Raw genomic sequence first — 15,343 nt, forward strand, 5'->3', positions numbered from 1 at the left:
AGATGGAGACACAAAAGAATCTAAAGCTATAAACAATAAACAAATGCATAGGTTACACTGAAAAAGGGATGATAAGGTAGAAAGGAGGGAGGAAGACAAAGGGAGAAAAGGAGAGAAGGACAGAGGGAGAGGAGAAGAAAGGAAAGAAGGAGGAAGGGTAGGAGGGAAGGAAGGAGAGGAAGAGAGAACAAGAAAGGGAGGGAGGGAGGAAGAGACTGGGAGAAAGGGGAAGGAAGGAAAAGTAGGAGGGAGAAGGGAAGGAGAGAGAAAAGGAAAGGAAGAGAGAGAAAGGGAAAGCTTTTAGCAATAAAAAAAAGATAACTAAAATTAAAATCTCTTTGAGAAATCATAACCCTGGTGATAGAAAATTATTCTAAAGCTTCAAAAGAGAAAATAAAGCACACACAAATTATTCAGAAATGATAATAAGTGAACAAAGCACATTTTCCAACCAAAATTTCAAATTACTCAAAGATTATTCAAGTAAAAGGGAGAATAAAGATATTTTCGTAGGAAATTATTACAGGTTTGTTTGTTTGTTAATGAAAATAAAAGAGAAAAAAGGATAACTTGCAATCCAAGATTCTAACTAGGATGGTGAAGGAAAATCCAAGGTAACTATTATGCCTGTGGCCTAGAGAGCAAACAGATTGGAGCAGGACAATAAAGGACCTGGGATAGGTGGTCTCCAGGGAACAAAACAGTACTAAGCAAGTAGGTAATAAAGTACAGATGTAGAAAATACTGCTAAGTAAGTGTAAAAGTAAATAAATGGAGCAGAAAAAAAGAGGCAGGCATTAACTACAGGAAAAAAAAAAACAAGTTGTTCAAGAAAGGAAATCAAATGATAGTATACTAATTGGCCCAGCAGCTAATATTATTTATATGGTCATAGCATGGAACACCCTAACAGTATAACAGAGACTATTGATTTAATCATAAATGTTCATATAACTATATAGGAACATGAAGAAAGGAGAATTCATATATAATATGGCTAAATATTCATCTGTCATCACAGAAAGTCAGTAGTTAATGTCCAAAGTTAATTTAAAAATACTATAAGCATGTTAATGAGAAATGAGGGTAAATGCAAGGGGAAAAAGAACAAATAAACAAAAAAAAAACCTAGCTAAAATAATTGAACATAGTTACTTTGGGGGACTAAGGCTGGGGGAAGAGATTAAAGAAGGACAAGAATTTCACTCTTAATTTTTCTTTTTTTTTTTTATTTTTTTTAACGTTTTATTTATTTTTGAGATAGGGAGAGACAGAGCATGAACAGGGGAGGGTCAGAGAGAGGGAGACACAGAATCCGAAACAGGCTCCAGGCTCTGAGCTGTCAGCACAGAGCCCAACGCGGGGCTCGAACTCACAGACCATGAGATCATGACCTGAGCCAAAGTGGGCCGCTTAACCGACTGAGCCACCCAGGCGCCCCTTAATTTTTCTTTTAAGATTAATTAAATTCTTTAAAACCATGTGCTCATATTGACTTTATACAAATTTCAAATAATGAGAAAAGGAAGATGAATAGTGTCAGTAATATATTATTTGGATAATACATAATAGTATACAAATCATATACTAAAATCTAGCTCAGCCACAATTATATTCACTGTCCTTTTAACATATGTGAGGAAGTGTCTGAACACACTAATAGTAGGGCATGTGCTGTAAACATTTACTGCCCTGTGTATTCGTTTCGTACTTCAACATCTATACTCTTCATCAATACTCTCCTAAGAGCTAGGCAAATGGAGCCCCATATTTTGAAAATACCCCTTCTGGTGCCTGAAAAGGACGGGGTCCAGGAGGAACCCTCCACACCCAGTACACTTGCTTCCCTTTGGGGAGTTCAATAAGTTATGTATGCTAAGGAGCTCTTGGACATGAGTCATGCCTAGCGGTTGTTCCCAATAGCCTATCTGGTATTTCTTTCACTAGATTGCATGAGATGAGCCACCAGAATGGTTTGAAAAGTTGGTATGGGGTGAGTCAAATTCTCCATATAGATAAAAAAATTTTGCCTGGGGCTCCACACATCTTAGGAGTTCACCCTTCTTCACAACTAATCCATGTCAAAACCAAAGGTAAATATTTCTAAACTTTTTAGAAAACTGGCTAGGGGCAGGGAGATGATCTACAGTGATGAGAAAACAGGACTTAGCTATAGACTAAGGCAGCATTTAAACCAACAGAAAGAACAAAGACCAAACATCCAGTTTGTCTTATCTGCAGAAAGCATGAAGTTAGAGGGAAGACCAAATTAGGATCCAGGATGATTTCGACAAGTTCATTAGAAGGACAGAAACCACAAACATAAAATCTCAAAGAAGTCAATTTAACTTCTGCACTTAGAGTTCTGGAAACATCTATTAAAATAGGATGGTAGAGACCTTGTAGGAGTTGATTCTATGGGTTTGATATACCACAAGCTCAGTATGAGTCAACAGTTAGGTGTGGTTCCTAATAAATTAAGGAACTGACACTAGCATTGTGGAAGAAAATGGGAAGAGCAGGAACCAAACTGCAGGGAGGCTGCACAGGACTGACCTCAAGGGAGACAGGGTGCTGGGTTCCAGAACTATTTACAAGGAGGAGTATCTACCAAGTCCACTTCACGCCTCTTTGTAAAAGATGACTTCCAGAATTTTCCTCAATCTGGCTGGCCTTGTTCAGGACATGTGTGCCAGTGACTTTTGTCAAGTCCACATAGAACCAGATGTGGCACTTCAGGATAACCATCCAGAGCTTAAGAGCCTAATAAAACTCAGAGCCTTAGCCTCTTCCAGGGAAGCCACACTCAACTTCTGTAAAGATCCTTATTTAAATATTTTTTTTAACGTTTTTATTTATTTTTGAGACAGAGAGAGATAGAGCATGAACAGGGGAGGGGCAGAGAGAGAGGGAGACACAGAATCGGAAGCAGGCTCCAGGCTCTGAGCCATCAGCCCAGAGCCCGATGCGGGGCTCGAACTCACAAACCGCGAGATCGTGACCTGAGCTGAAGTCAACCCAGGCGCCCCAAGATCCTTATTTAACAGAAATAAAAGGAACTAGTCACTTTTTCTTTATTGTTAAAATGCAACTATAACATTTAATGAGCATTTGCTGGGGGCATCTGGGTGGCTCAGTCCATTAGGCATCCAACTCCTGATTTCAGCTCAGGTCATGATCTCGTGGTTTAGGAGTTCAAGCCCAGCACTGCCAATGCAGAGCCACCTGCTTGGGATTCTCTCCCTCTCTCTCTGCCCCTCCTCCTCTTGTTCTCTCTCTCTCTCTCTCTCTCTCTCTCTCTCTCTCTCTGTCAAAACAATAATGAGCATTTAAAAAATATTATTTAAAAAATTATTTTAAAAATAATGAGCATCTGCTATCTATAAGACATCTGACTTGGATTATTACACCCAATCCCCAACCCACCATAATGGTGTAAATACTATTCTTTTGTTCACTAGTCTCTTTTTCATACGCATACTATACCCTCATACAAGTGACTTTCTAAATGATACGAAAACTTTCTATAGAAAGGCAGTCCCCCCACGGAGATATTCTCTACACTTCTTTAGATATATCATTGCATATGATTTTCCATCCAGTCAGGAGTCATTCTTACCTGGCCTGATAATTATGTTCCTAAGACATGTGATGTAGAAATAAAAACCTAATATTAGGATATGTTACCATAAAAGTCATGGAGCTTTTTGGAATTGTATGTAACACCCAGCAGTAATGGACAAAGGAAGGCCCCGAGAGGAAACTGTACTTCGTACGTGGTAGATGCTGGTTCTGCCTTCCAGCTGGAGGGAAGTCTCTAAAGCAGTTTCAATGCAGGAACTATAGCCTCCCTTTGCAGACAGCATAGCACCTCTTCTGCTCAAGAGGCTCTAATATTCATGCCCATTCCCACCCCCATCCTGCCCATAAAACCCCTTTTCTGCTTTTGCCGGTAGCATGAATCTCCTTACCATGGGCAAATCTGAATAACAGCATCAAATCAGCAGCACACTGGCTCTGTAAACCATGCACAGTGAATTGAGCCCCGGGGCTGGAATAACCTACAAATTATTTCCATAATCGTCGTTGATCTCCCTTGTGTTAACCTCACCCCTAACCCACACAGGTTTCTTTCAAACCTAGCCCCTCTAGAGTCATGTGGATTACAACAAGTAGAAGGTAGAAAATGCCCTCGTAGGTCCTGAACAGCCGTAATTTCTTCTGAAAAGGTTCATTTTGTGCTCTATCCCACGTAAGTAGCCTAAAAATTTCACCACCACAAGAGGACACAGAGGTTTTCATGAATAGGTCCTATGTTGCCACAAAAGAATTTTATTCAACGTGACCTATTGGATATTTAGATTGTACTAGCAATTTTATGGCCAAGACGGTCCTTTCAAGAGGAATTCACATCAGCAGAGTATAAGTAAAATGAGTATCCTGCAACCGATTAGATTATCATCTAAACTGCGCAGTGAGGCAAGAATGGCTAAAATATTGAAATATTCCCCAGCGAATGGCTTAATTCCAAGAATGAGAAACAGACCCTTTTGACTGTGGTCAGTGATTCCTGCCCATGTTCTTCTTAGGGTAAACAGTAATAGAAATAAGATAAATAGTATGCTTAGACAGTAAAAGATTTTAGAGGAAGAGGGGCTTGGTTTGAATCCAGCCAACGCTCAGTGACTGTGTCACTTGGCGTCTGATCATTAGCCTTTATAAAAGCCTCAGCTTCACCAAATGGGAGGCACAGTCCACATTAATTGGCTAAAATATGGATAAACCATCCAAGTCACTGATTGCTGTACGAATTAAATGTGACTTATGATTTTGCTTTCATGTGGAACTGAAAAACAAATGAACAAACAAAAGCAGAAACAGACTCATAAATACCGAGAACAAACTGGTGGTTGCCTGAGGGGTGGAGGAAGGGGAATGGGCAAAACAGGTGAAGGAGATTAAGAGGTATAAACTTCCATTTATAAAATAAATAAGCCACGGAGATGGAAAGTCAATCATACTGCAATACGGTCAATCATACTGCAATACGGTCAATCATACTGCAATGATGTTGTAGATGGGAACGATGGGAACTATGCTAATGGAGATAATCACTGCCTAATGTATGGAATTGCTGAACAACCATGGTGGCACCTAAAACTATGATATATCAACTATACTTAAATTTAAAAAAATTTTAAGAATTATATGTGACTCACATTATAAAACACTTTCCAAGATGGTGGCATACAAGAAGGGCTCAGTAAAAGATAGCTGCTGATATCACATAATATTGTTATTGTTGTCATTGTTAGCTCCAGTTAGCTATTCCCTCATATACAAGAAACCCAAATAATAAAAAGTGATGCCAGATGCAGAAAAACAGTGGTTAATAAGCTATACAGAAGAATAGTTTCATGACTCAGAGCACGTAGATTTTTTAAATAGGATACGCAAAAGCACTATCCATTAAGGAAGACCTGAGAAATGATATACATTAAAATTAAAAAGTCACAGGGCATCTGGGTGGCTCAGTCGGTGAAGCCTCCGCCTTCGGCTCAGGTCATGATCTCACGGTCTGTGAGTTCGAGCCCCGTGTTGGGCTCTGTGCTGACAGCTCAGAGCCTGGAGCCTGCTTCAGCTTCTGTGTCTCCCTCTGTCTCAGCCCCTTCCCCACTCACACTCTGTATCTCTCTCTGTGTCTCACAAATAAATAAAATATTTATTTTATTTTAAATTGTTTATTTTATTTTAAAATAAAATTAAAAACTAATAATAAAAATTAAATAGATTAACAAAGGATATCTTTAACAGAGTAAAAAGCGAGCCACAGTAAAAGCACAGTAAAAAGTGATACACAAAGTATGTATAGAAGTGCCATGAATCATTAAGAAAGATAACCCAATGGAAAAACAAGCAGGAGACTGAAATAAGCATTTTACAAAGATGATGTTGAAATGGTCATTAACCACCCCCCCCCACCACCAAAACATGGTCAGCTGCACACTAATGGCTTACAAATGAAAAACTAAAAAGATCTGACAATACCAAGTGCAGACAAGGATATGGAACTCCTTGAATTCCCTTAGGCTGCTGATCGGCACATAAATTATCATTTTGGAAACTGGCAGTATTTAGTAAATACGAATGCGGGGGCACCTGGGTGGCTCAGTCGGTTGAGTGTCCAGCTTCAGCTCAGGTCATGATCTCACGGCCTGTGGGTTCAAGCCCTGCGTCGGGCTCTGTGCTGACGGCTCGGAGCCTGGAGCCTGCTTTGGATTCTGTGTCTCCCTCTCTCTCTGTCCCTAACCCACTCGCATTCTATCTCTGTCTCTCTCAAAAATAATTAAATATTAAAAAAAAAAAAAATTGAAAAAAAAAAACAAATGCGTACATTGACCCCATGACAAACCGATACCAATCCTAGGTATATGCCAGCAGAAATGTGGACAAACATATCCTGAACACAGACACAAGCTTACTCTAGCAATACTGCTCATGGTCCCTCCAAATTGGGATCAACCCAAACGTACCCAGGGACAGGATGCTACACAACCCAGGTAGCCTGGATCTGTTGCAATTTATACCTGTTATCCTGGCATAATTGTTTATTGAGCTGCCATATCTCTCAAAACTGGCTAGTCTCTGAAGTGTCCTGATGAGTTCATCAGTAGAAATGGTAGAGTAAAGGACCTCAAAAAACTGCTCCGCTGTGAAACCAGTAACATCAGCAAAAATCTTCAAAATTGGCTTTTTCAGAGCTCCAGCAATTAATTAAGTCTTGCAACAATCAGGTGCTTCTATTGGAAAAAAGCGATAGCTGAGTCTCAGAACAGAAAGTTTTGAGGACATTTTCGCTTGCCTTATTCCCGTCTTCATCTCCCCATCTCCACAAGCATGTGAAAAACAGCGGCCTAGCAATCACTGGAGGGGGCAGTGAACTCCCACAAAACAATGTCCTCAAAGAATTGTCATCATTTGACATATGACAGTTCGCAGGAAACCCCCATTCACAGGGCTTGCTGCTATTTGACCTCAGAACTCACTTGTGCAGATAGTCATTACTCCAAGGGGAGTTTCTGAAAACTAATCAGGAACAACTGTTTAATATCACAGCTGCCTGAGACACTGATGACAGTTGGGGCAAGAAAGGAAGCTAACCAAGAAACTTTTTTTTTAATGTTTATTTATTTTTGAGACAGAAAGACAGAGCGGGGGGGAGAGAGAGAGGGAGAGAGAAAGAGCAGGAGAGGGGCAGAGAGAAAGGGAGTAACAGAATCTGAAGCAGGCTCCAGCCTCTGAGCTGTCAGCACAGAGCTGAACATGGGGCTCGAACCCCCAAACGCTGATATCATGACCTGAGCAGAAGTCAGACACTTATCTGACTGAACCACTCAGGCACCCCGGGAAGTTTTTTAAAAGCTGGGGAATAAGATATTCATAAGCTATCCATAGTCCAGGGAATCTAGAAAGTCATGTACATGTATAAGACTGTGCATACATTCACAAAACCCTAAGAAGGCCCTACCCTCACCCCTCTGGCTGACCTTGAGACTCTGTGCAAGCAGAGGTGAAGGCTAAGGCAAGTTATTAATCAGCTGTCCGAGTGTTGAAGACATAGAAGTCCTTGGGAAAGAATGGATGTCTAATCGCTCCCAGGCATTTAAGGAAATCTTTGCAATCATTTGCTGACTACTAACCTAACTGAGCAGAGACTTCAGTAGCCACACATCACAAAGAATAAATGTTTTATTGATTTCAGGAAAGGCACTTAACAAACAAGCAAGAGTCACAACAATCAACTACAACAAACACTGGGGGGAGAGGGGGGACCTGGTTTCAAGAGTCACCACGTTATTTTAATGTGGAGTTTTCAACCAAGTAGCTGTGAAACATGCAAAGAAACAACCAAACATGGAACACACACAAGGAAAGAAACAGTTAATAGAAACTATCCCTAAGGAAGTTCAGATAGTAGACTGCTAAACAAAGACATTAAATCAACTATTTTGAATATATCCAAAGGACTAAAGAAAATCATGTCTAAGGAAGTAAAGCATAAGAATGATAATCTCACCAAACAGAGAATATCCATAGAAAATTAAAAAAAATTTTTTTTCAGAGAATCAAATACAAATTCTAGAGTTGAAATGTAGAAAAATTGAAGTGAAAATTTCACCAGAGGAACTCAACAGCAGATTTGAACTGGCAAAAAAGAATCAGTGAACTTGAAGTAGGTCAACTGAAATTATCCAGTCTAAGAAACAGAACAAAAAAAGAATGAAGGAAGATGAACAGAGTCTCAGAGACTTACACTATCAAGCTTGCTAACATAAACATAATGGGAGTCCTAAAAGAGAAGAGAAATGGAAAAGAAACCTATTTAAAGAAATTATGGTTGAAAATTTGCCAATTGTGGTTTAGACACATGCATCTAAACATCAAAGAAGCTCAAAGAATTCCAGGGAGAATAAACTGAAAGAAATCAATACCTAGAGACATATCATAAGCTGTTGAAATACAAAGACAAAATTCCCAAAGTACCAACAGAGAAGCAACTCATCTAATAGATTTTTATTTTATTTTGAGTGGGCTCCATGCCCAAAGTGGCACTTGAACTCATGACCCTGAGTTTAAAAGCTGCATATTGTACCAATTGAGCCAACCAGGCGCCCCAAGAAGCAACTCATCTATACAGGGGGTCCTCCTAAGATTAAAAGCTGATTTCTCATCAGAATCCATGGAGGCCAGATGGCAGTACAAGAATACTTTCAAAACACTGAAATAAGACCATCAGTCGAGAATTCTATATCCAGCAAAACTATCCTTCAAAAATGAAGGAGAAATGCAGACATTCCCAGATAAACAAAAGTGTCCTGGCTTGGATGATAAGATCCAGATTTATTCTATCCAACTAGTGGCCTGCATGTGTGTCTGTGGGTGAGGAATGGCTTATAGGGTGCTAGAAATTTCTGTTTCTTGACCTAGGTGGTGGTTATGTATTCATTCTGTGACATTTCACTGACCAATACATTTATGTTTTGTACACTCTTATTTTTTTTTCAATGTTTATTTGTTTTTGAGAGAAAGTGAGAGAAAGAGTGAGAGAGAGCAGGGGAGGGGCAGAGAGGGAGACAGAGGATCCAAAGTGGGCTCTGCACTGACAGCAGTGAGGCTGATGCAGGGCTCAAACTCACAAACCATGAGATCCTGACCTGAGCCAAAGTCAGACACTTAAGCAACTGGGCCACCCAGGCACCCCAGATCATAATTATTTTAATGATGGAGGAGGAATAAGCAGAGGTCCTTTTTTTGTAATTTTTTTAAATGTTTGCTTATTTTTGAGAGAGAGAGAAACAGAGTATAAGTGGGATCGGGGCAGAGAATGAGGGAGACACAGAAGCTGAAGCAGCTCCAGGCTCTGAGCTGTCAGCACAGAGTCGGATGTGGGGCTTGAACTCACAAACCATGAGATCCTGACCTGAGCCAAAGTCGGACACTTAACCAACTTGGCCACCCATGTACCCTTTATGTGTGCTTTACCTCATCGATTTAAAGAAAAAAAAAAAAAAAAACAGATGCTTTTGGCTGTCCACACACAAATGACCACTTTATATTTCTCACTTTAACTGCCCAAATGCAAATAACTTGGGGGCCAAACCCAGAAACTTGGTGAAATAACCTATTATTCTTTCCCACGCCTTTAATCCAGCTCTCTTTTCTGCATGGAATATTCTCACTGTCCATTGCCCCAATTCATCCTTCAATATTCATGACCAGGCCTTCCTATAGTACAAAGATCTATCCCTGTGTCTATCTCCCATGTCATATATGAACACTTTTGAGAGCACGAACTGTGTCAAAATCTTCTTGTTCTCAATAGCACCATGAGAAGCATGTAGGAAGCACAGACTACAAGTTGCATTACAAGTTGAATATCTGCATTATGGAAATAAACGAGGGCAGCCTTCCTAACTACCACAGCAAGTTCTGGCAGAATGCATCACAACTGACCAAACTCAAACAATTCCCTATAAAAGCAAATGTTAACCCTGCAGTGATTAGCAGGTTTGTGGTTTTTTTTTTTTTTTTTTTAAACACAATTAACACTCCAACTTCAAGAACACTGGGTACAAATTTCTGATAAGATGAGGAAATTATTCGGGTACAGCTAGTCATTTCTGGGATGTCACTGTTTTATGAGTAATGTTAGAAGAGAACATTATGATGAAAAATTTTGACAGCTCAAATCATTTCTAAATTAAGGAATTCATCATCTTTTTCTGAAGCTCTTCACAAATGGTATTGAGACTACATTGGCGAATCCTTCAACCCACGGCAAAGAGCGCAAGCCTCTCAAATTCAACTCACATCCTTCCGTAGGCTTCCCATGGAACCTTCTGGGTGACTTCTCTCATTTCTGAGTTCAATACAGATGTTTATTTTGTCATGGATCATTTTTTTGTTTCTATAACGAGCAGAAGATAAAAACCCACTAGAAAAGGAAAACAGGGTGGGGTACCACAGGCCGGAGAGGAAGATGTCTGGTTTGGAGGTTTGAAATGCCCATAGGGGAAGCGCCCAACAAACCTGAAAGAGGAAAGCATCACCCAGGGAATTGCTGAGGCAGAAGACGAAGTCCTTCTTGGGGTGTTCAGGTACAGCCTGCACAATGCTGTTCTCCACCCACACGGCGTGCTTAGGGATGCTGTTGTGGTCTATTCCAGACCTACCATCGCTCTCATAGAAGAAGAGTGTGCACCCTGAGAAAACAAAACAGGGGTCTGCGTGAGTATTCAGCGCTTGTGCAACAAAAAAGTCGGTAGAGGAATCTATTGTCTGTGTCCCATCACAAGGAAGAGGCTGGAAATTAAAGTGCGTGGAAACCGAGGGAGAAAAGAATGGGGTTTTGCTTGTACTGAAGTCTTGGATGGACTGAGAGAAAGGCAAAGATTTTTCAATCACTGTTTCTCAGGCCACATGAGACTCCCTCATGTACGCCCTCAAGTTCTTAAAGACCCTGAATCTCTTAAGAGTGTTTCATCACAGGTGTGCTCATAGGCACATGGGGGGTCCTACAGCAACTTTGGCCAACGGTGGCTGGGAACCCGGCGCAACTGGTCAGAACTAAAACCACGGCTGTGTGAGGACCACCAATCAGTACTGGCCCACTGGAGTCCCTTCCCAGTGGCTCACATGATATACAACCAGGCAACACAACTCTGGGGGTTTCTTGGCTAGGCCCTTGGAGGAAACAACTCACAAAACTAGCTTTGGGTGCTTTAAGGATAAGGAAAGAAACGATAGATTTTTTTTAATTCAAATATGTCCTACAGAATGTTCTTCTAGAAATAAACCATGTCCTGTTCCTACTGAAAGAAAAAATGGCATGGCGCACATATGAAGGCCTGGGGCGGGGGGGGGGGGGGGGGGGGTGCTCAAGACCTGGTCCGCACTTAATGGTCCTGTGAAACTAATGAGACAGAAACAATAGAAACCTCCCATAGATTTATGCCAAGGTGGCTTCAGTGAATGGCCTCCATGGTCTCCTTAACGTGAGGCTCACTTTCATAGTAATTACTACCTGAACATTTACTGTCAACTAATCAAAACCACTTTCAGGGAAAGCGTGGGCCCCACTTTATGTGACTGACAAAGCCCCTGAAAGTACAGTCTATTCAGCCGTAAGAGGGGTTTCTTCCATAACGTAAATTTGCGCATATGTGATTAGTAACGCAGAATGATGGGTATCGATGGAAAAGTCACATTAGTTCAGAGGCAATTTTTCTTAGCCCATAATATTTCACATTCACATGGTAACAGCTGCTGAAATGCAAAGTCCCCAAACACAGCCGAATACAGCACAGTGGCAGATGCCATGTCCACGCACTGCACGAATTCTCCCTTGGCAGAGTTTCCCAAAAGCTTTCCTCACAAGTCCTACCGTATGGTGGTCCTAGGCTTTACGGTTTCTTCTTTCCTGTTCTTGTCTCAATAATCCAGGTGTTTTGATTCCTCTTTCTACCCACTCACGTTATATTCACTTTTTTATCTTAATTGTTTTATTTATTTATTTGGAGAGAAGAGACAGAGAGAGAGCGAGCATGCACAGGAGAGAGGCAGAGAGAGAGGAAGAAAGAATCCCAAGCAGGCTCTGAGCTTTTAGACAGAGCCCGATTTGGGGCTCAGTCTCACAAACTGTGAGACCATGACCAGAGCCAGTATCAAGAGTTGGACGCTTAACCAACTGAGCCACTCAGGTATCCCATATATTCTCTTTTTTCTTAAAGGTGAAGTCCGACGTTTTCTATAGTATTTACTGCTAAAAAGTAAGATGCGAACTATGTGAATATTTTTAGCAGCGGATTTAGTTATCCGTCCATCCATCTATGTCTCCGTCTATCCAGCATTGGGTTAAAAAGTTGCAAGCACGTAATTGAATTACTTACCTATTGAGTAGTCTGCCCCAACCTTGTTTTTCCCATAATCCCTGTTATTGTGAAGATCTCAGGTCTTTTCAGAAACCCATGTAACACATGGCAGAATCATCTGAACCTATTTCTACTTCTTAAGCTAGCACAGACTCAGAGATAAATATAAGAAAGAAAATGGAAAGGGGACGCCATTTTTCTCCAAATCAGAGGTTCTTGAAGTGTGGCAATCTTGCCCTTGAGGGGACATGTGGCGATGTCTGGAGACATTTTTGGCTCTGTCACTGGGTGTAGGGGGTGGGGGAGGAGGTGCCACTGGCATCCAGCAGGTAGAGGACAGGGATCCTGCTAAACATCCTACGGCGCCCGGGATAGCACCCCCACAACAAAGAATTTTCCAGAAAATGTCAAGAGTGCCCTCGTTAGGAAACCCCGCTCTGATCTTTAGGACGAACACTACAGTCATGATTAGCAGATTGTGAGCAGAGAAGGAGAAACACAGCTGTGCCGGAGGGTGAGGACAGAGAAGGAGGCCTGTGGATAATGGAGAGGGGACATCCGCGAACCTTGGCATGTGCAAACATTGAACACTTTATACAGTCTCCTCAAATGGCTGTTTTTAGAATCTTCCAAAGTTGGTTTACAATCACCCACGACAGCAGGTGGTTAAAATCGGCTTTTCCTCTAATTATCTCCTTGCTCCGGTGAGAAGACGCACACGAAGCAACACATCCAGGACCCACACGCTCCCTGATAGTCCACCGGCCCTCAACTTCACTTGAGCGTCATCTGTATGCTCGGCAGTTGTCGACAGAGACACCCCAGAGGTTCGTGCTAAATGAGATCTTTTTTTAAAAAAATTAATTATTCTGTCTAAAGTGAAAGAATCTTTGGAGAAATCTACCCCCACGGCTCCCAGGTGCTCTGCTTTTGATTTCATGATATCCAAGGGTTGCTAAGAAAAAAAAAAAAAAAGCCCAGCAGCACGTTGTGCCTTTGAGTGGCAAGAACGAGCTGTGAGCATGTCAATATATAATGGAAACCCGTCAGGATTAAGAAACGAAGGACTCAGCGGCTCTAGGTTCTGGGCCTGGATCCTGACAGACTGTGTCACTCAGATCTGGGTCACCAAGAAAGTGAAGGCTCCCTCCTCTAATGGGCTCCTGAGCTGGGCTCCAAAATGCCTGCACGCTGGCTTCCGGGATCATTTATTCTCTAAGGGAATGGCAGAAACGAAACAGTTCCCTCTTCTGTGTCCCAAGTTAAAAATCACCTAATTATTGTTATTCTCTGACACAGACACTGGTGTTCTCGAACTTAGTGTCAGAATGAGGTGGGAAGCTTGTTTCACACGTACATCCGGGGCCTGTCATGGGATGAATTCTATCACCCCAAATTCCTATGTTAAAGTCCTAATCCAGTACCTCAGAAAGTGGCCATATCTGGAGGCAGGATTGTAAAAAGAGGTCATTACAATCAAAAGAGGTCATACGAGTGAGCCCTAATCCAGTCTAACTGCCGTTCTTATAAGAAGGGGGAATTGGGCCACAGACAGGCAGAAGGGGAAAGCCATGAGAAGACACTGGAAGAAGACAGCCTTCTAGAAGCCAAGGAGGGAGATGGCAGCAAGCACCAATCCCACTCACACCTTGATTTCCTCCGGCCTCCACAACTGGGAGAACATAAATTTCTTTCGTTAAACCAGTCGGTCTGTGGTACTTTGAGACAGCAGCCCTAATACAGGGCAGGGGGGTGCGCCTCCATTTTTCTGCAGGAATGCGGCCCCGGTGGTGAGCTGTCTTGACCACAGGGACTAAGATCACGCTCTGGGAATAGCTGAGCAACAGGACAGAAGGAGCCTGGGACCCAGATGGCTCAGAGGAAGGAGTCACCACAACGACTTCAGACGGTCTATCCCTGGTAGATGGGAGGGAAATCAGTTCCATCTTGCTTAACACGTTGTCACTGTGGGTCTCTGTGACATGCAGCAAAGCGCACAGTCTAGTTAACAAGCTCCCATCTCGTCTCACCAGGCAGTGAAGCAACAGTTGGCACCGATAGCAATGGGGCCAGCCTACACCTTGCTTGTCCTTCCAGGATTGGCCTGCGCACCACCACAGACTCCAGGGCATCCTGTGCCTCTAGGACTGGGTGTCCCCGACACCAGCCACAGTTGATGCGATTGAGTATGGAATGGCTCCCTCCTGCACTTGCCCTTCGTGCCCGTTAACCTATCTAACCTGTCCTGCCAAACCCTACCCCTGTTTCAAATGGAGCTTGTGACAAAAAGTCTAAGTGGCCTTCAAGTATTCTTTTTAAGACACAGAGCTCAGAGGCGCCCGGGTAACTCAGTCGGTTAAGCCTCCGACTCTTGCTCTCGGCTCAGGCCATGATCTCACGGTTTGTGAGTTCGAGCCCCGCATCGGGCTCTGCGCGGACAGCGTGGAGGCTGCTTGGGATTCTGTCTCCCTCTCCTCCCCCCACCCCCTCCGCCACCCCACCTGTCCTCTCTCTCTCTCTCAATAAATAAATAAACCTAAAAATTTTTTTAAAAAAAGGCACAGGGCTCACAAATGCATTATGACTTTTATACTACTGAGACACGTGCAGATGTGCACAAGAGCATATACACCTGCTTCAAAGGTGTATATTCAATGTGTGACTGTACAACAGTGACTTTTCACAAACATATGATGGCTCAGACATTCTATTATGCATTAGGTCAAACCTTGTGAAATCAGTGATATTCCATCTTTTTTTTTTTAAGCCTGAAAACATAGTAATTTCTTGGGCTTCAAACTAATGACTTTGCCTCTACGACAGTCACTTCAGGGGGCACTCCAATGCCTTGAATAATTAAGAGAAATTTTTTTTGGAACATGTCCCTCGAAACTGTCATCCCAAGCAGCTGT

The 15,343-nt window shown here is 42.2% G+C and overlaps 1 protein-coding gene across 6 annotated transcripts in view; it reads right to left on the minus strand.

The window, feature by feature from the left end:
• TIAM1 (TIAM Rac1 associated GEF 1) overlaps positions 1-15,343 on the minus strand; it is a 396,054-nt gene that overhangs the window by 104,531 nt on the left and 276,180 nt on the right. For all 6 annotated transcript variants that reach the window (XM_047874694.1, XM_047874692.1, XM_047874689.1 and 3 more), the window contains one exon: positions 10,591-10,763. In XM_047874694.1, coding sequence (XP_047730650.1) covers positions 10,591-10,763 — 173 coding nt within the window. The remainder of the gene's footprint in view (positions 1-10,590; positions 10,764-15,343) is intronic.

The sequence above is a fragment of the Prionailurus viverrinus genome, chromosome C2 (assembly GCF_022837055.1).
Source record: "Prionailurus viverrinus isolate Anna chromosome C2, UM_Priviv_1.0, whole genome shotgun sequence".
NCBI lineage: Eukaryota > Metazoa > Chordata > Mammalia > Carnivora > Felidae > Prionailurus > Prionailurus viverrinus.